Source organism: Pomacea canaliculata, linkage group LG5 (genome assembly GCF_003073045.1).
Source record: "Pomacea canaliculata isolate SZHN2017 linkage group LG5, ASM307304v1, whole genome shotgun sequence".
In the NCBI taxonomy this organism is placed as follows: Eukaryota; Metazoa; Mollusca; class Gastropoda; order Architaenioglossa; family Ampullariidae; genus Pomacea; species Pomacea canaliculata.
The window spans coordinates 22,643,376-22,665,050 of NC_037594.1; the positions used below are offsets into that span (position 1 = coordinate 22,643,376).

Below are 21,675 nucleotides of genomic sequence, written 5' to 3' on the forward strand. Positions count from 1 at the left end.
TTTTTTGTAAAACAGTTTATGAAAATAACGTGGTTTTTTTTTCATAGTTATATGTATCTATCACGCATAAATTCTCCACTTCAAATTTTTTAGACTGCATTATTTTGATTTTTTTTATGTCAGCGAGTATAATGAATACAATGACTGATAGGGGAAATGAAATAATATAAATTTGTTTATGATATTTTTATTTTGTTGACGTGTTATTTTAAAGAAATCCTCTGATAGTTAGACATGTCAAACAAATCCATGGGTAGGCAGTTTCATAAGTTCGTTTTAATTATCGCAGTATTTGTGTGTGTGTGTGGGACAAGTATAGAAGACAGCAAATGAAAGCTTCATTAATACAGATGGAATGGGAATGAGAACAATTCAGTAAAAGATTAAATGTAACTCTAAATGTATTAATACGTTTCATAAGCAAATGGGTTTTACAAAGTCACTAAATATATTTTGTAATACGTACATTATGAAAAGAAAAAGGTCAGTTACATCAGAAAACAATGCTTTGCATAGCTAATTTTAAATCCATTGTTTGATTTTTAAGACAATGGCGACCTGAAGGAAGATACAGTTTTGGTCGGTGTAAACTTGCTATCGGACGGAAGCAAAGAGTACATGTCAAGTCTAGGAGCAATACTGGTAACAACAGAAGAAATTGCACACCTGACATTGCCGCAGTTGAGACAAAGAATTAATGAACAGATCACATGTTTTCCCTCCAGCTTTAGGTTTTGTTCATCACAAAGGTAACTTTTGTATTTAAAAACACAGATTAAATAATTCCACACAAAAAGCATATACTTTGTATCACAGATAAAGGGACGGGTGTAGATGTATTTAAAGGCTACGATAGAGTACGATAGCTACAGGTCCCTATTTCAGATTAAGATCCAAGACAAGTCTGTCCAGACCTTTGCATTATTATGGTCATTTGGGTGTGTGGAGGGGGTACTTGCATGTGCATACATTTGCAACAGTTCAAAGAGGAGCATTGTCTGATTTCAGATGGCCCATATCAGCTTTACAGGAAAAGCAGCTGAAACTGAAAAGTCTCATTTCTCCTGATAAAAACATATTTATTCAACAAGTTTATGGTAATTATACACAGTGTACATAAGATTCATAAATCTTGATTCAAGTCTAATTTCTGGTTCTGTGTAAAGCTACCTTAAATAGATTATTGTTGTCTGCTAATTTTTGTTGAGACTATAATAGTGTACAATTTATAATCTTGCTAGGTCTAAATGTGAATCTCAACTATATCAAACTGCAGAAATCAAAAGCCATCTTAAAGCTGGAAGCAAGGTATTTTAATACTAATAATAAATGGGTGATTTATATAGCACATAATCATGCTCACAAAGAAGCATGCTCTTAGTGCTTAAGACAAGTAGGAGATATGGACAGAATATGAGGGATGAAAGGAGAAACAACTATGCAGACAAATAATAAAAGACAGACATAGAAGACACAAAGAGTAATCACAATAAACAATAAGGATGGAGAATGTCATAAATCTGCACAGGTAATCTAGTCAACTGACTAATCACTATGTTGATTGGTGTAAAAAGTAAATATTCACAGATGTAAGGATCTGAAAGAATTTCCCCAATAATAATAAAGATGTGATATCATTTTTAAGCTTTGTTGTTTTTTAGAAAAACCAAAGATTGGCATCAAAAACAAGGCAGGCATACCACTTGGCTTTGTTTTCTCAGAGCCGGAGCAGACTTTAGCAAACCTTAGATCTGTGTTAAACAGGGAGGTAAGATGAGACTTTTTAACATAAGAAAAACTAAAACAAAACTTTTTGGGGATAATTACTAATTTGTCATTGACCATGATGCATTTTTGTGGTCTAGTTGCTGCCCTATACTCCACTGGGGATGAATAGGAATGAGAAGAATTATGCATTTCTGGATATTTAGATGAGACATCTTTCCATGTTTTACAAAAGAAATTTTTTTTTAAAAAATCACCCCTGCTGTTGCTACTAAACAGATCATGCTTACATAAAGATGCATTGCTGCCAATCACAGTTCTGTATACAGGCATTGAAACCTGTTAAAAGTGTTGTAGCATTTGGGACAGGTAGTATTGGAATGCTGTTGTAGAGGTGCTTTGACATTTCTGCCTGTTGGAAATTGTGTACCTTGTATAATTACACATAGCATTATCAATTATAATTATTATATCAATTATAGGTGAACATATAACTTAATGTGACTTATATCCATTGTGTTAAAAGTTATAAATAGAATTTTAGGTATGAGGACCACTCTAGTGCATATACTCTAGAGAGGTATTTTTCAGTCCAAAGAAACTTAGGAGGACTTTTTTTTCAATAATGAGTTTATAATTAACATAATTTCATAAGTCTATCAAGTTTATATGGACAAACAAAAATTTACAAAGGAATATGCAAAAATTTACATCCTTAGAGTCCTGTCTGTTCAGGTAGCATTCTTCAGTGGAATTCATGATAAGTATCAGTTTCTGGATGGAAATGGCTGGCCAGTCAACAAACCTATGGAAGACTCTACCTGGGTTTCTGAGGTGCTTCTTAGTTCTTGTGTTTTGGTGTGTTCTGACTTTTGTGGTGTTGAAGCTGATGATGTTGATGGAAGCCCATCTCTACCCAGGGAGCCTCCCAATAAAAGACATAAAGGGTAATTACAAAAAAGGAAATGATGTATGTGTATATATAATAATAATGAAACTTATAATGTGCAACATCACATCTAAAGTAGATCACACTCTCTGCACAAACCAATAATGATAAATGAAAGATAACAGCAAATGAACAGTGAGGTACATATAGGCACGCTGAACAACATAAAGATGGTGTACAAAAGTAGAATGTAAAGCAGTGGATGAAGGTATGAGGGATATAAATAGTTTAAGATGGAGTTGTTATGTGATGGTTAGCATGATAGTATTGCCAAGGAGTTAAGAATAATAACTCAGGGATAGTACTTGGTATTCTTTGTCAAAACTAGTAAGGTATTAATAGACAATCACAGTGGTGCTTAATTTATGCAGCATAGAAGCTAAAGTCTTATCAGTAGGAGTGAAAGGAGCTCTGTTTTTACCATTTTTATCTCATTCAGAGTTGTTTAATTCCCTTCTTGAATATTTTAAGATCTTCATCTGTCTTCCCATACACAAAAAGACAATATGTTTAAAAATAAAAGAGAGAAACTAAGTCCCATGTGATAAACTGTGTCCTGAGATGAAAGATGTTATGTGATAGAGATTGTCATTGAGGACTTTCCATCATATTAAACTTCCCATGTTGATTATTGCATGTAAAGTCTTACATGCTTATAACATAACAGCTTAAGTCAGTCATGTACTGACAGCAAAATTACATGGCTAGTAGTGTTAATTGACTTCAGTAATGTTGCTAGGCTTTGACACTTTCGCCAGCTTTGAATGCTACACTAAAATGCCAAATGTGGACTAGAATTCAGTTTTGATTTGTATTTTTTGAGCATGTGTTGACTGTTTTTTCAAAACTGTATTTACGTTTTATTCTTGTTTACTGTTTCTAGTCATAAATATTTTGTAATTATTGTGGTTTCAGACTCAAGCAGCTTTCCTTCTCTACCTGCAAAGATTTTGAACGACAGTGGAGCTCAAACAGTTCTGTTCACCTCTCACCTCCACATTTTGCAACAGCACCAGTCAGCACAGACAGCAACACTGATCATCTCTCGCAGAGCAACACCAGGAAGCAGCTGCTTATCAGCTATGTGCGGGCAGAGGCAGCTGAATATGCTGTTCACTTGAAAAACAAGTTGGCAGAACTGGGTCACAGTGTATATCTGGTACGCATTGTGACACAAAGTCATCTGCCCAGGGCAAACGATGCTAGAGGGACACTTTCTATGTATACAAGAGAAGTCATTTCATTATCAGCTGATTGCTTTATTTGATAGGGAGCTGATTTATCCAGCTTTGCATGGTTCAGCTTATTGTGTAGAAGCTTTGTTATCTTGAAATAAAGGTGTGGTAAGGAGAGATTCAGCAGGTGGAAAAGTTTGTTTGGAGATATCACTTTAGACTTGAATCAGAAAAAAATCTAGGTGATATTTGAGCGTGGCAACAACAAAGAAAGATTTTTAGCAATTAAATCCTAGGATTACTTGATAAAGTAATATGTTTCACAACAATCAGCAAATGTCAAATTTATCATGGAAAAAAGTATAGAATTTCTTTAAGTAGGCGTTTTTGTTGTTTTTTTATTTGCATTGCAGGATGTTCATGAGATAAAGATTGGTGTAGACTGGCAAGACTCCCTGAACTTTGCAGTCAGCAACTGTGAGATCTTTATCCCACTGGTGACACCAAGATATGGTGAAACACTGTGGACCAACAGAGAGGTTTGTAATTGTTTTTAATACTGCATTTTCTACTTGTTGCAATAACATTTAAAGGGTACAGCTGCTTTTGTGAGCCTTGTGTGCTGCTTCATATTCTCTCCAACTTGTATAAAGAGAAAGGGAGGAAATTTGACAAGATATGCAATGATGAAGTTGAAAGAAAAAATAGCAAAACAAAACAAAAACATAAAGCAATAGCCTATAACCAGTCAAAAAACAATTTTATTCCAAAATTGAAAAAGCAGCTTTGTAAAAAGAAAAATCTTTGAAAGTGAGTCTCAAAATGTCCACATCAAAAAAATACAAATAATAAGTTTATTCTAATATTGCTGTACAGCACTTATGTATGCATACAATGTATATGTATATAAATGTGGATATTTATACTTTTTACTTCTTTTTTTAAGTTTTGGAACTCTCTCGTAAAAATGTGTGTTGTGCAGGTGAAACTGGCAGATGTGTTGGGAAAGTATATTCTGCCTGTAAGCTTTCTTACAGACTGGCCTCCTCGTTGTTTAGCAATTCAGTTTGCCACAACTCAGTACATTTCTTGTAGAAAGCAACAGCAACAACAACAGCTTGAAGAACATGGAAATTCACAAGGTGAGCTGTTTCTGTTAGTTGTCACAGAAACTAGTATTACAGAAAAAGGCATAATCACAAACACTTATATTCAAACATATTTGTACTTGAATCTGCACAGAGATGCATATGTTTGTGAGTGAAAATAACCTATACAAGGACATGCACATTTACACCTGTCTCAATGCACTTTAATTTATGCTTATTTATGTAAGCACGCAACCCTTACACTGGATCATTGTTGCTGTCACTAAAGCCTAAGTATCAACAGATTAAAAGCAGGTATGTGTCGTACAATCATATTCAATTCTACTATGTTTACAAGTTCAAAAGAGCAGCAGACAGTATATTTTTGTGTTATATATTTTCAGGAGGTAAGGCTGTTAGCTGCGTAGTAAGTTGGGAAACAGAGGATGTTGAATTCACGGCAGCTGAGATCAGCCAGCGATTGAAGCCCCTTAGCAAATCCACTAAGACACTTCTCTCTGCTCCTAAACTAGCCAGAATGGTATTGTCACTAAAGCATTTTGAGAAGCTGCATTAATCTTCATTAAAATAAGAAATGCACATATTTTAGCCACCAGCTTTAAAGATGCAATTGAAAAATGCTGCTTGTCGAGTTTTCAGGTTTATGTTGTGTAAGTAGTAGTGGAAAAAAAGAATGAATTATCTTTTGTCAAGTGTAAATATTCTTGTCCTTGCTTCTGTGTACATGTTATGAGAGAAAAGTGTAAATGGAACTTCTCTCAGGATCTAAGGTTATTTTTATAATTTTTATACATTACTGCATTTTTATCTTTTATAGGAAACTTTGCAGAGGACCTTCATGGGGAAACTGCCATGCTCAAACCGAAGTTTGTCAGAGCCTGAAGATATTCCACCTACTACTAGCAAACCACTAGTTGTAGTGTGTTTGCACCCATTTCAGTCAGATTTTGTGAGTTCTTCATGAATAATTTTATTGTTATCTAGCATCTAACAATCATTATTCAATTGCATTATTCTTCATTCTTTCTTTGCTAGTTGATTAAAGGAAAGTAATTTATGTCTTCCAGTGGATAGGTGTTCCCATGTTTTTTTGGGGTTTTTTTTTGGAAACATTAAATTGTCTTCATTGTCCCTTACTCAGATTTTATTTTTTTTGCTGAATCATTTTAACAGTTTTAAATTTGTTTGAAGTTAACTAGTGTATATTGCTGCTAGTTCTATTGCTGTTACTGATGTTAAATAGGGTCAGGAACTAAAATGCTGGCTTGAAAATGGGTCTTACATGGTGTGGTTATCCTGTGAACTGGGCTTTCCTGCTAATGACCCAGAAACACAGCCACTGGCACTCAGTCAGCAGTGTGAGTAGATCAGCATAATGATGATATTGATTTGACATTAAAGAATGTTTTTATTAGTTAATTTTCAGTTCTGTGAAAAAAAACATTTACAAAAATTGATTTCACTCTTGTGCATAATTTATTCAAGTTTTTTTTATTGTTTTCCTTATTTGGCATAAATTTGCCTGTTATGTTATCACTTGTTCCCTTCTGTTGATGCTAAACAGCTGATGGTGATGGAGCAAATCCTTTGGAGGACCATATTAAAAGATTTCAAGATGTGGCTGACAGAGCTTCTATCATCCTTGTCATCCTGTCTAAAAAATTTTCTAAATCAAGCACTTGCAAGCAGCAGGTATAATGTATCTACTTGTTACAGCTGATGTACATTGTTGAGGGAATTTTTTTAATGAAGAAAATTCAAAACCACGTGTTAAAACACCAAAATATGTTTTATTCTACTGATCACCGAAAGGTACTCATAATGAGGATTGCTAGTTCTCTTCAGGAATATCAGGGGGCATTGCTGTAACTATCCACTGACTTGTTTTTCCACAGCTTTTTTACTGTGAGCAGAGGAAACCCATCATCCCCGTCCACTATGAGAAATTCACCATGCCTAGCTGGCTGAGTATGCTAATTGGATCAGACTCTTTAGAGGTACAGTTCATGAACTGATTTGTCTCACCTTGTCTGAATTAAGAGATATTGTGTCATGAAAGAAATATTGCTCATCTGCATAGTCATTTTAATCTTTGGTTGCAGACCCTCTGACCAGCAAATATATTTTTTCAAAATTATGCTGGGATTCAACCATATTAAATGCTCACATCATTTCCATTTCATTCAGTTGTTACTTTCACATGAAACCATATTTCAACATTCTGAGCATGCCAATTGTATTCTTATAATCATATGACAGGCTTAAAATGTTACCTAGTGCTGACATGTTTCCCTATCAGTCACACAGGAGTAGACTGCATGAACCTATGAAGATTATGCTGTTTCATCCACCATTTTATATGCCATGTCAGTTGTAAACTTGTTCAAATTTTTAATTAATAATCATACATGAAATGCTTGACACGCATTATTTCTATAGGGAATACAGGGTATAAAGTAACATAGTATATTTGCATTGACTAATGTGTTTGGAAAATGTGCAAAATATATCTTAAATTGAGAAGCTAACCAGGTGGTGGTTGAAACGATATTTTGCAGGGTGTCCATCTGCATAATTACAAGCAGACACTACAGGCTCGCATTCAACGCATGCTAAGTCCAGCTGCTAAAGAAAACCTGGAGGAATGGAGCAAAGAAGCCAAAATTTATCATTCAGTAAGTGGCGGCGTGTGGTTGTGGCCAAGTTTCCTTGACTTTGCCTGTGTGTTTGTCAGACTATATGGAACTTGAATAATGGAGCTTTTAAGTCTTGCTTTTTTGAGATTTTTTTTATCTATTTAATTCTTGAAGGTCTATTGTTTAAGGATAAAGAGGGGTGGCAACCGAAAAGTACAAGTTTTTTTTTTTTAACCTGGATCACAGCTAAAGTTGTCATATAACCTTGGGTTATGTTAATGTGGCAGTCAGAATTATGCAGTATCAGGTTCAGAGAGTTATTCTTGTTTCACGGATTTGAGGGTAGTCGGTAAAAGATCTTTACAAACTTATATTCCTTGTTTGTCACTGGTTATCAAGTCTTAAATAATGAAGGGAAAAAATGAATGAGTTTCAACCAGTTCTAGAAGATCATCACAGACTGAGAACTGACACGTAAAGTTTATGCTTATCCATATTCTGTATGTACATCTATAGATCTGTAATTTTTTGCAACAGATCTCAAACCATAATGAGAATGAAAAGAAAAATTTACTATCTCTTGTAAGGAAGAGATTTACAGTACATTATCTCACCAACACTAGATACTGTCAGACTTTGTAGCTGAACAGTTTTTCCCCAAAGTTGTCCTTAGTTATGGATTGTAAACTCTCTTTATGTCATCATCCTTGCTTCTTACCCAACATTTGCGTTGGATGGTGGTGAGTCATGACTAAATGGGCCATTAATCCTCATCCATGCAAAAGATACTATTCTTTGGTTTTATACACAGGTGGAACACATCAGAAAAACAATCAAAATAGACAACTGTGTATACATCACAGGCAGTACCAGTTTCTTCAACCCAAGATCAGAAGAGATATGCAGGTATATTATCATATCCCTGTATGACATGAATTTTACCACCTTCAAGAATGATGTGGAATGCTTTTTTGTTTCATGACAGTTGAAAAACTTGAATAGATCTACACTGGGAATGTTGCTTCTGTTGGCAACTTTACTTAGCTCACAAAAGAGTGCTGACTGAAGCTTTTTGAGAATGTGCAGAACAAATATGAAATATATATATATAAATAATACATATATAAAAATATACAAATAAATATTACAGTACTGTTTTCTATTTTTTTCTCTCTTTTCTTTTGCCAGGTCTATTGGGAAGAGTCTTGCATATGTTGACAACATTAGCATAGCAACTGGTGGCTTTTTCGGTGTTGGAGAAACAGTTGCACAAGCGTTTCATGAAGAAGTTCAGCACAGGTTACAGAAGAAAGATGTGTGGCACATTCTTCCAGACAGAGATTCAAAGGTGTGTGCAACAGTCGCTTTGGGAGATTGCAAACTTAAATAAGTATCAATAATGATTGAAGGTGCAGAGGTAGAAAGAGCATGTTTGTTTTTGGGCTTTTGTTTTTCTTTTGCAGTCCGATAATTTCTCTATCTTGAACCCAACGTGTTGTATATATGGGGCCTTTAACTGTGGTTGCATTTACCATTCTTCCACATCCATTCATTTACCTTTTGTACCCGATTCACTTTTTATTTGTGTTATCATTAACCTGACTCTCACCTGCCTGTTGTTATACATATTTTTGTACAGGACTGGTCCAAGCAGGCAAAGCAAAATTTGGATGGCACATTTGCAGTCGCCAGTTTTGGTAAAACATTGTTCTGTGGTGACAGTGTACGCCAGAGAGAAACCATTGTTGGACGCTGCTTTGAAGTCTGCATTCTCATTGAAGGTAATTATTTTCTTGACCTTTATTTTCCCCTCTATGGTTTACATAGGGTCTAAAGGCAGTTAAGACTGATATTATGAGAATAACAACAAAAAAATTAATGTTTAGTTTATTTTTATACATAATATCATGCCTTTGTTCCAAAGGCAGTTCCGCACAAAATTATTTTAAATGACTGGATTTGATTCACTACGATAAAAAGTTGCCAAAATGCAGTAACTTGACAGATTCAAGGAATATTAAGATCACATTAGCATATTTTGCCATTAACTTTGACAGGGGCAGCACATGAAACTGAAGAATTTGCTTGGAACGATCATGTAGTTGTTCCAGTCATCTGCACAGGGGGTGCTACAAGTGGAGATTTGTCTGTACCACATAAGATCTTTAAGGTACAGGAAAGTTGCTGATTGGAATTTGTAAGAGATGTAATGATGATTTTTTAACAGTTTCCTCTGCCTCAGAGAACACAATTTGAATCTATCATTAGCTGCTTAGAGTTTTCATTACATATCTATAATAAGAGTATATTTATTTTTTATAATAATATGTACATATATCTGTCTTGCTGTAGGTACATTTTCTTCCAGATTGCTTACGAAGTTCATAATATAAAGACTTTTTTTAGCCTTTTCTAGGGTTTTTAGCCTTTTGATCATCTTAGATTTTTTGTAATCACAGTTTCACTGTAGTTGTTAAGCAATTGGTTTTACTTCTAATGTCCAGGTGCCTCAAGGGGTATCACCATCAGACTGGGAGTATCTACACTACAGTGATATTTCTGTCGATGACATTGGCAAGTGTGTATCCAGGATTGTGTCTGGAATTCTTCAGCACTTAGCATCTAGTAAGGAGGCAGAGGCAGTTCTATTGAGTAGTCCTCGTACTCCAGTATCCAGCAGCTTTTCTCCAAAAAATAGCAAGTCTTCCTTAACAGCAAGAACTCCAAAGACATCGCCATCTCCTGTGAAATCCAAATTTTCTCTGAACACCATGAAAACCATGCTGCTAGAGTGAAGCTCTGTAAATTTTATTTGTCCTGTTTGGTCTCTGAGGTCCAAACTCTGACTACATCTTTTGGGTATGATGGTAACATTTACTGCCTTGAACTTGATGCATTTATTATTTCTTTGTTAAATTCCTTTTCTATTAGGAATCTCACATTTTATCTGTCACTCACCATATAACTGGTTTCTTTTTTTTACAATATTAAATCTCATTGCTGTGTGCATGACCTTTCGTTTTCAAGATGCAAGCTGTCAAACATTTACATATACAAAAAAGATAAAACCTGAGACTTCTTGTCAGAATATGTTGTCAAGGCTACAACTAGTGAGAGAAGTGCAAGGGTATGTTGATTGACACACCCATGTTCATGACTTGGACTTGACCTCTTTCTATTCACATGAGTATGGCTGATTTTTAAAGGCTTGCATCCTGTGAATAGAAATTTCTTAGTTCTTGTCATAGATGTTATATTTTGTTTCAATTTTACTTCATTTCAACTGTCTACTTTGACATTTTTGTGAAAAATTGATTAATTGATCTAAAGTTATGACAAGATTTAGCAACTTAATAGTTTGTTTTTAATAGTGAAAACATGTGAACAACCATAGCCTGGTAGCTTGATAGGGAGTAGAAGAATGCTGCTTGGGAATCGTTCAGGCCTGTGTTTAGAAAACTCCCCCTGCCAACCCATAGCAGAAATGGATACCTATGATAAAAAGGGGCTTGAGATGGTTGGGTTCTACCTTCAATGTACTGTTGCCTTGACTCGCTAAACCACTCATGTTTACTGCCTCTAGAGCCACTTTTCTGTACCTTTATCTTGGCCAAGAAAGGTTGAAATGTTTATGATTTAAAAAAAAAAAAGACAACTTGTAATTGTCAAATAACTCTCAGCTAAACAAATTTCTAACAGTTCATATTTTACAGGAAGGCTGTGTAGCTGTGTGATAAGGGCATTTAGCATGGGGTTGTGGGTCCAAGGTTTGTTAATGTCCATCACTGGGGGACTCTCTTTTTTTTCATCTGCCAGTGAGGAAATGTTAAAGGCAACAGAAGGAAAGTGTTGGTTTCCATTTTCAACATGGTGTGTCTGTGAAAAGTGAACCTCTTACAGTTCACTGCTCTTATGGCCACTATGCTATGAAACCTTGTATTGTAATGTGTACATTGGAAACAAAATGCATGTTCTTGTAGCTGTTAATAAATCTACAAACAGCTGTTAATGCAAACAGGACTCAAAAAATTATTTAATTATTTTTATTTCTTGCTACCATTCACAAAGGCAAGTACATCCAACAGCCTAATAGATGTTAAAAGCTCGCTCCTGATCACTCTCACACACATATGTATGCATGTATGGTAAATTGGGGGCAAGCATAGGCCTTGGTCAGTTGTTTGGGTTGTTTTAGGGCTAGGGGTAGAAGCTGGCATGGTTTGGGTTTTGAATTTAAGAATGGGATGTGCTGACCATGCTAACAAGTAAACCTCAGATTTCTTTCTGGGATTTTGAAGGGAGGATATACTTTGAAGGAATCTTTTTCAATTTTGAACTGAGGACTTATTAACAGGGGACGCATTCTTTAAAAAGAGCAGTTCTGATACACATATAGTTCCTGTTCTGCTGGATCAACATACATGAGCACACATGCACATCAAGAAACTAACATTCAGTCTGAGTAACATAACAACTGATTGAATTATGTCCATATATGACTGAGCAAAATATATTGGACTATATATAATACTTAAAGACTGCTCTGCTTATACAATAGTTGCACAAGCATGTTGTGACACCAACAAAAAATAATATTCTTTGATGACCTATTTTCTTTTCATAACATTGATCCAAATTTCTTCTTTTGGATGGGTCACAAGACCATGCTTTGGCAAAACAGTTTGCCCTGGGACCAGAGTGACTTCAAAGTTGCGGATAATGGTAGCAAGCATGATGGTTGCTTCAACATAGGCAAATCTGTAGCCAGGACAGATTCGTTTGCCAGCAAAACCATAAGGGCTGAAGGCAAGACTTGGTCTGCTCTTAATCTCGTTTTCAGAAAACGATCAGGATTGAACCTGAAACAACATGAAGACTTGTACGCTTGCTCAGAAAATTCAGCTTTTGATGGAACTTAATTCTACAGCATTCCAGGATAGTCTTGTTGGGAGTCTCCTATGCCCTGGGGTCTAAGAACCTGTCCTACAAATTGTTGGGTGTACTAGCAAAACTGAGAAATTATATCTAATATCTGAAGATACAAAGCAAAAGGCAGCACAGATTTTATTAACAAGGGACAGAATTTTTAAGTACGAACAATCGTGGAGGTAATTATCATTGCAAAAAATAGGTTAGGGTGGAAACGGGGAATTTTGAGGCTGCTTGCACAATTCTTTTCTAGAGTATGGTGTAAATTTCAGGCAATCAAGAGTTGCTCTTGGATCTACCATTGTAGCCTGGATACGTGAAGGTAGAGAACTGTTTTATTGGTCTTCTTTCCAAAAACTGCATGGTTGACAGTCTACTGCAATGCAGAACTTTCTTACAAATGTCTGGGCTGAGCTCTGTACAAAATATCCTTACCAAACTGGGTGAACAACCACCCTCCTCAGACTTAGAACTATCACCGCATAATAAGGTCAAATAATGTCAGTCCATGGACAGGCTTAATTTACTTAGCTCTTCCATTGGCTGTAAACAGTAAAGTACGCATGTCCAAATATATTCCTGATGTCAGATCTCATGGCTTCTTTCTGTGCAAGGAAGTGTTTCAAGCTCTACTGTATTAAGCAGGACAATGACCAAGTAAGGGGCTGCAAAAAAATAGCAATGTAACTGGCAGAAAACTATATGGCATGAAGCAGGGATTATCACTTTTTCTCGTTTCTCGGTTATCAACAACAGGAAAAATGAAGCGTCAACAGCTTAACATCCTCTAGGTTTGCTTTTGTAGTCCCAACCTGGCAATTATCCTGCTTCATATATTTGACCCCACATGACATGTATGGAGATAACTAGAGGAAGGAATTTTTTTGCTTATATTTTGGGAAATGCTATTTAACACAGAGCTCCCACCCTGTCATTTCAAAAAAAAGTTTTCCACTGCAGTAAACCTTTAAAACTGTTAACTGATTTATAAAAAGAATAACAGAGAAGCTGTTTTTAATGCTAATGCACTAACGAAATTTCAATTTGTTTCCTGCATTAACTGAAATACTACTTTATGCATAAGGATAATATAGGCTCAGAACTCCCACAAAAGGAAGGAAAAAAATGCTCACTTGTGTGGCTCAGGCCAGATTTTCTCATCTGTCAGAACAACACCTAATGCATGAATTACTGGTGTCTGAAACAGATAAAATTATGTTAAGTATGCGATTATATCATCCTGAAATAACCCAGGTTTGAAATCTATAGCGTTAGGGTTGGCACTGTTTGAAACATTCAAGGTGAGATTTATGCTCTTCCTACACATAATTAGTACCAACACAGGCTTTTACTTGACCGAGTCATCTGTGGAGCAAAAATATGCTGCTGGAAATCTTAATGAAATTAAGCATATTGTTATGAACTTATTATTAGCGATGGATCCTCTACACACACTCTCTTACACATGCTACACATATTCAAAACCAAGTCAAATCTAGAACACAACAACTTTGAGTAAATCTCACAACAAATGTTCTTTCCTTCCAAAGGCCTTTACCTTGTCCAAAATTTTGGGTTTATACAGGCGGGATAATAAAGATTTTTTTTCTTTCGTATTGTCTAACCATGCTAGCATATGTTTCGTAAACATTTAAATTACTATGTTAAAGAATGTATTTAAGCAAACAATGAAATTTATAACTAACCCCTTTTGGAATAAAATATCCACCTAGTGTCCGATCCACATCTTCAAAACGTGCTGCCCAGGGAGCAACCACCCCACAGCGAAGGCCTTCGTCTAAAATCTGGCGAAGGTATCTGTCAAGCATACACCTCCATGTGAACAATAATAATAAATATAAAATTTGTAAAGCACATAGTCATACTCTTAAAGAGCATGCTCTTTGCGCTTAAGAACAAGAACAAAACATGGACAGTATATGAGGGACAGTAAAACAAATAACATATCAACTATAAAAGAATAAACAACTGTACTAACGAAAAATAAAATCAAATACAGAAAATACAAAGAGGAACCAAATAACAAGAATAACATGTCTGGAAAATAACTTGAGAATATAAATGTTAAAGCTTATGGAAATTATTATTTATGTTGCAGCAGAATGAGAAGGAATAAAACACCTGCCCATTAGCTATTTACTTCCCTTTCCACATCAACTATAGGTTGCTAACTTGTGAGTTTGTCAGCTGAGCTGGAAAGCATAAAACACATTTTCCCCTACATATGTTCTGTATCATCATTGCTTTATGGAAATAATTGACAAAGAACTGACAGTCTGAGGGGAAGTTATAGATGTACCAATAGAACAACTGGTCACTATAATATCCTCATATAGCGTTGCCAAACATAAAGAATTCAGTCTGTAATGTTGCACCTGTGACACCTGTTCACAGGGCTGGGCATCGGGGGTTTTCTCTGGGTACTCTGGTTTTCTCCTCCCCTCCCTTTTCCCTCATAGTGCAAAATTGTCGCAAGGTGGAAGCACTTTCCTACTAAATAAACCAACCAAACCAACCAACCTGTAATGTTAAGTGCAAAATCACCATGAGGTGGAAGCACTTTCCCTCCAAAATCAACAACAGCAACTGTAATATTGAAGTTTAAAACAGGGTGAAGGATCAACAGGCCTTAGCCCAATTAAGGAGCAATAAGTATCACCATAAAAAATATTTTTGAGAGTACAGCTCTCACTTGAGGTTGCTGATGTTGTGGTGCGAAACATCACCATCAAGACCAAGGACTGAAACAAGTTCTTGGTACAAGAGCTCTTGAAAGTGCTTATTAGCAGCAAGAAAGTAGACAGTCCAGGTCAGTACTGAAACATACAGCTACAACTGACAGCCCTTCCCGATTCTGTCATCGTCTTTCCGCAATTATAACACTGCGCTCATCAACATTTTTTTTTTTTTAAAAACATAAGAGAAGTTAGTAAGGACTCGGCAGTTGTTATAAACAATAAAATAATTTCTTTCTGCAAAAGACTTTTTTGCCTTTAAAGCTAAGATGTATAACCTGAAAAACTTCAGGGGTATACAACATAAGAGTGATGCTTACATTCCATTTAATTACCATGTAACGTACATGAAAGGTGCTACTAATTTAGCATACAATTTCCAGTTGTGTGAAAGCCTCCAATGGTGTAGGTAATGGCATCAGCATTCTGGTATGTTTTTGTCATCATGGTGGTTAATGATAGCATCTAGCAGAATGAAGTCCTTGCTCTCTTGACCATAAGCAAGTCGTCGTTTTACCGCACGCTGAATGATCTCATGCATTGAGTTCAAAGCTGAAAGAGGCCAAGTGATAACCATTAAGAAAACAAAAAACCAAGGGTTGCCAAACAAGCTGAAATACCACCACTAATTTTGAGATTATCGATAATCAAGTCTATAATCCAAACTAACATGTATAAATATGTATCTCTTACTGTTACTGATCTGCAATATTAGGATAATGAATGGCAAATGAAATGTGCCATATGTTTCGTGCACACATTCAATATTAAAAAAATAAATGTCATTCAGTTTCAAATTACAGCTGAGAATTTTTGATGCAGAGATCACCAAAAATTAGTAGAATGGCTAGTTTCCTATGGTGTATTACAGGAAACCTGATCTTTTGCCATTGATGGAAAGTCTTTAATCCATAATGTAAAAGGGAGTGAGTCGAAGATTGTCAATGTCACATCAAAATCAGTAAAGTTGTCCTCTCTTGCATTATTCTGCACATTTTTGTGCAAAACCTTTTATCAATAGATGTCTTGCATGTTTATACCTTTCAGGAAGCTTTTGCTCCTGGCATCTTCATCTGATGGTAAATAAGGATCAACTAGACGTCTGTTCATTTCTTCCCAAGCCTGTACCTCATCATAAATACAGTCACAGTCTTAACAAATTCTCTTCATTCTCTTTCTCTCCCCCAACCTCAACCTTCATAAAAACCATGTCATTTCCCTTTTGTAACAAGGAAAAAGAATCAGAGGTAATAAAGGCTGACACATATTCAATGTAAAATCAAAGGCTAAATGAAGATGTTCTCATCTTAAATTTTATCAAATCAAAGCAAAGGAATCATCTAGTTATTATAATATTTAAACCACAACTACTGGCTGACAGGTGATTATAAATAAACGATTTCTGTTCTCTGATTTTAAAGTGCCTTTGGTTGTGTTTTCAAAAGAAATGTCCTGTGTGTCATGCAGTTCCTGCCCCCCAAAACACCCCACTCCCCCACTGAAATTTTCCTTTTTTTTTCATAGGCCTGATTTTAGGCCAATCTTCAATTTCTTTCTTTTTCTTTTCACTGCTGCGTGTGGCTTGAAAGGGGATACTTTAATAAGTGGTTATTTTTAGTAAATTGTACATTTAATCACCTAGTTCTTCCCAAGAATCATTTATCTGAAAATCAGCTTATAATATGTAGATGCTCACTATGTCATAGCTGTCTTTGAAAGCCAAAGCTTCTACATCATCATGAAAAGAATCTCCCAAAAGCCCCACCAGCGCTGCCTTCACAGCGAAAAGGAACATGTATTGTCCTAAAGGAAGATGATCATCAGGCCCTGCCTGCTCCAACTTCTTGACAATATCTTCTGCAACCTATAATGAGAGATGTTACATCACAAAACAGTCAGAAAATTGCAAGTGCATGCCTTTAAGGTTCTCTCTCTATCAAACATATGCTCCCCCATCTATCCACATAGTATCATGGTAACAAAAGATGTGTTGCCCAGATTAAGCTTTAAAAAAAAGGGTTAGCATTTTGTTTTGATTTACCTGCTATATCTATATTGTTTATGTTAAGCTCTTGGTTTCAAATGACTTCTTCCCCCTAAAAAATTGTGCCAGGAGCATGGCATTGAAAAAACTACAGATGACAGTAGTAGGCTTCATGCTAAGTGATCAGAAGCTTGTATCCCATGCACTTCTCAATACTTTCTTTAATATGTTTTTCCTGTCACTCTTTTCTCCTCCTTTCTCAGCAAGCCTAGTTTTACCACTAGGCAATCACCTATATGCAAAAATTGAAGGTAGAGGACGATTTAAGGGGTTGGGAAAATATATAATTTTCAATAGTGTTGTACTGGACAACTTATAAATGGTACTCAATGTTGAAGTATAATTGAAAATGTTAACAACCACATTAGTTTTTGTTGCCGATTAAAGTCTCTAAGTTGGAACTAAGAATTATCTGTGACCAACAATGCCTCTAGAGCTAGATTAGCTTGTCTGCTTATTGTCTCTATATAACCTGGCATTTGCAGTAGTTATAAACTCACTTTGCAAAGCAAAAAGCATGGAAAAGTCAGATTTGAAGCTTCAGTCTCATGATCCAAATAAAGTTAATGTTGAATGTATTACAACTAGTTGGTTTGGGAGGAGGTGGAGGATACTACATCAATCTTTTACCAAGGGCCCTAAATAACCCAGTACCACTGGTTCTGATCTCTGCACTGCTCTTTGTTAGTGCCTCACTAATAAAACAATTAAGCTTCAAGATGAAAAAACAATTAACCTTTTGAAATTTGTCGTAATAGATGACAAGATTTTCATGACTGAAAGTCTTATCAAAGTCAAAACGCCGTGACTTGCCATCCTCTCCATTTGCATACTGGATGCTGTACTTTGTTATGGATGGTTCAAACAGTGCGAATAACTTAGCTGGAATAGAAAAGTAATTAACATACTGGTTCAAATGCTTTTTGACATCAAACCCACAGAAAAGAATCATCCTTGTTTTTTCAAAATAGACCCCCTTCCCAAAATAAACCCTGTAAATTAGTCATCTATCTAGACAACATAAAGCATGTTTAAATTAAATAAAATGTGGCCCCTAGCCTGCATTGCAAATAAAGTATCTACTATAAGGACTGATCTAAATCTACTCTACATCAAGTCACAGAAATTGCACTTAAGAAATAAACATCATAAAGAATCAGTCCTCCCACTGAAGTAGAAATTCTTTGTGGCCTTCATTGACAAACAAGGTCGATATGTTGCTTGCTAAATTGGTGATTCTTATTCTACCAGTCTCATAAATTCTTCCAAGTCATATTTTGACAAGCTGCAAGGTTTACTGCTTTTTTACTTGGTGGTTCTGTTGGTTTTCTTCCCAGCCTTATATTTTCACTACTACTTTTAGTTTCTTAGCCAAGTGCACATAAACTATATATAGCCATTGCTCTTCAGCATTATATCTACATGCATCTTTCAGTGTGACAGCATAAAAATATGAAGTCTCTGAATCTTATCTTTAGGGATTTTAGATGGACAATAAATTTAAGTGGTAGAACACCAACAATTGATATGACCGGTTACGTGCTGGATAATCTTCTGACAAATTTTGCACATGAGTAACATGAAAGGTTGGCATTTCAAAACACCTAAGCAGAGGAATGACTCACAAGGAATATAAGCAAATAAAGATAAAGAATAAACTGTCAAGCTTAGTTCTGTTTAAATGTTTATAAAGTAATGTTCCTGTAACATAATTATTGATCAGTTATGAGTCCTTACGGGGTCGATCAAAAACGTATTGGTGTTCCTTAAAAAGTTCAGGGGAAGCAATGCTGACAACATAGTCTTGGCCCCACCAAAAGGATGCTATTGGCCCAAACTTTTTATGTAGGTCCACTAAAAATTCATGAAGACTTCCAGCTTTGTCAACATCACTTAAGTTTCCATTTCTGTAAACAGATATGGCAAAATGCATAGCATATTAAATTATAATTTCATGGCAAGTGATAGACTGAGAAAAAAAGTTCATAACAGGAAACACATCTTTCTCTCTTTTAACCCATCACACACACACACTGTTGAAAATAGTTTAAGCTTTTATATGAAGAAAAAGTCTCTTTATATCAGGCAGATTTAAAAACAAAATGCTAGAATCATCTGCCAACACAGGAAACAGTTTTGCTTTCTCAAGTGCAATATGACCTGCACTAAAGAAGACTGCATTACTCTATGACACTTTTGATAACACAGAAGTTTATTTCATGAAGATTTTTGTCTTGGTATCCACAGAATATATTGACCTACTATGACAATGTACTGCATTAACACAATGCCCTACAATGAAAGGAAGTCAACAATTTTATGCTCAATTTACAATGCATATAAACAATAAGGATTGCAATTATCTGTATTTTATGAAGACAATAAGCCAAAGAAAGGTGACAGTTACAATGCCGACATATACTTATCAGGTTAAGAGTACTCTTCACAGAACTGTAGTATCATATGTTGTTAAACAAAAATTGTTATTCAAACCATAAAGTAACTTCTTGTCAAAATAAATTAAAGAAGTTGAATGCTAAATGTTTAATTTGCATTTTTGCAGTGGTCACACCCCTGTAGATGTTTTCAAACAAGTCTTTGCATAGAGCATCAAGACAATCATAAAGAAAACTGCGAAAGAACAAGTTACAAATAATGCCATGAACATGAAAACTAGTGACAGATAAGTGATCTATGTGCCACATGGTAAGTTCACAAGAAGATAAGCAGTGTACAATCATGTATAGAAAATGTAAGATTTCTACAAATCTTGTTAACTGATGCAGCTAACCAGAAATCAGTTGAACTGTGGTAATTGGGGGTGGGAAGGGAATGGAAGACAAATAAGTTTACAATTTATGTGTTACAAGCTTTATGGTTCTGACTCACTCTTTAGATGAGGGCTTCAAACCTGGTGGTAGTGGTTTTGCTTCTTTGCCCTGAAAAATTCAAAAACATTTAACAGTTTTAATTATATATATGTGTGTGTATACATATGTACTCTTTGGTGGGGGAGGGGAACAGATACTCTGATGTTTAATCAAAGGCACCGGAAAATAGCACACAGTACTGGTTCAATACTTATCTGATCTACTTCTTCCACCCACCCCCATCCAGCTGGCCAGCTTATTTTGTAGTCAAATTGACTATTGAACTATCACCCTGCCTTTGAATAATGACAACACACTGAAGTTCTCTGATTAATTTTCCTTAAACTATCTGTAATTAGTCATACAGCAACCAGACCAGCCTTCACGTAGCGTGTGTGTTTGTGTGTGTGTGCATCAGTCTAGTGCTGCGCACATTCACTTACTGAAAACAGCCAAGCAGCAGCAGGATGAGGACAACGGCAGCGAATAGAGCAATGGTCATCCAGCCATTAAAAATTCTTGCATTGTGGTGGAACAGTTGGAGCGTGAACACGTACGGACACAGCTAGCTGTACCGGTCTTGATACCAAAAAGCAATTAAGGGCTTTGCTCCACAATCACTAACAGGAACAAACTCAGAATATGCGTCTCAGCTTCTCAGGGGATGTGCGAGAAACTCGGTCTCTCTCCGTCTCCTGATTTTGGCATAACTCCTGAACCTTGCACACGCCTGCACGGCCCTTCAAAATGAAGGTGAAGGGCAGGCATGGGGTGTTTTACCATTATTGTCAGGGCATCCAGTTAAAGCCTTGTTATTTACCGCAATGAAGTCTCCGCTGTCATGCGAGAAGTTCATGGACGGACTGGCACTGCAGCTGTAGTCAGCACCATTATACCCACTAACATCGAAGGGAGCCGTGCGATGATGGAATCTGACGGGGTACGCAATATACTTCTCGTTGGATGTGACACCAGTCGCACCTGAAGAGCATATGTGTTGGGGTGGCCGGGTGGGTAGCGAGTTCTCAACAAAAACTCTTTGCAGCAGTCAATCGTAACTAATTGTCATCTCCCTCATTCATCATGATCTAAAACACTTTGTATCACTCGACCACTCACTGTGGAAGTATTGCTTACGTCACCGAGGCTTGAATGAGATAAACGGATGTATGTCAGGACAGACTGTTATATTAAGTGTTTTTATCATACCCGTAATGTCACTGCATCTCCAGAGACTTTGAATAAAGTATGTTTATCTTTCCTGGTGCATGATATGTATGCGTTCATTCATTTATTCGTGTCTTGGATGGTTAATCCTGTCGTTATAAGGGTGGACAGACAGACGACTAGGTGGCAAGACCTGCCATATTCGCTTGTCCTGGACGTTCGTAAGCCAATTGTTTCCTCTGGACACCGAGGCGTCAACTGCCGTCAACGGTACCTCGCAGGACAGTCTTCGAAAACAGTCGTGTCGGGTCACAT

At 36.1% G+C, this 21,675-nt stretch overlaps 2 protein-coding genes across 3 annotated transcripts; one reads left to right on the plus strand and one right to left on the minus strand.

Annotated features, from left to right (window-relative positions):
- Nucleotides 1–109: 109 nt before the first annotated feature.
- Nucleotides 110–11,244, plus strand: LOC112564050. Of its 2 annotated transcripts, XM_025238615.1 has the most exons (19): nucleotides 110–253; nucleotides 548–749; nucleotides 1,009–1,097; nucleotides 1,662–1,768; nucleotides 2,461–2,672; nucleotides 3,590–3,833; nucleotides 4,263–4,388; nucleotides 4,832–4,991; nucleotides 5,342–5,478; nucleotides 5,776–5,907; nucleotides 6,202–6,316; nucleotides 6,523–6,650; nucleotides 6,854–6,955; nucleotides 7,517–7,633; nucleotides 8,406–8,500; nucleotides 8,783–8,942; nucleotides 9,234–9,375; nucleotides 9,652–9,764; nucleotides 10,099–11,244. In XM_025238615.1, exons 1-19 carry the CDS (start codon nucleotides 235–237, stop codon nucleotides 10,387–10,389), a joined length of 2,691 nt encoding a protein of 896 aa, XP_025094400.1. In that variant the 5' UTR covers nucleotides 110–234; the 3' UTR covers nucleotides 10,390–11,244. The 2 variants fall into 2 exon arrangements, with proteins under 2 accessions (XP_025094400.1, XP_025094402.1); XM_025238617.1 differs by lacking the exons at nucleotides 110–253; nucleotides 548–749; nucleotides 1,662–1,768.
- LOC112564102 (cytochrome P450 20A1-like) lies at nucleotides 11,239–21,049 on the minus strand. Its single transcript, XM_025238705.1, is given in 13 exon segments — nucleotides 11,239–12,434; nucleotides 12,437–12,453; nucleotides 13,657–13,721; nucleotides 14,230–14,341; nucleotides 15,237–15,360; nucleotides 15,654–15,702; nucleotides 15,704–15,831; nucleotides 16,320–16,407; nucleotides 16,976–17,143; nucleotides 18,060–18,205; nucleotides 19,061–19,230; nucleotides 20,213–20,262; nucleotides 21,014–21,049. Coding segments are annotated over 13 exon segments (1,386 nt in total). The 3' UTR covers nucleotides 11,239–12,201.
- Between the last annotated feature and the right edge of the window lie 626 nt (nucleotides 21,050–21,675).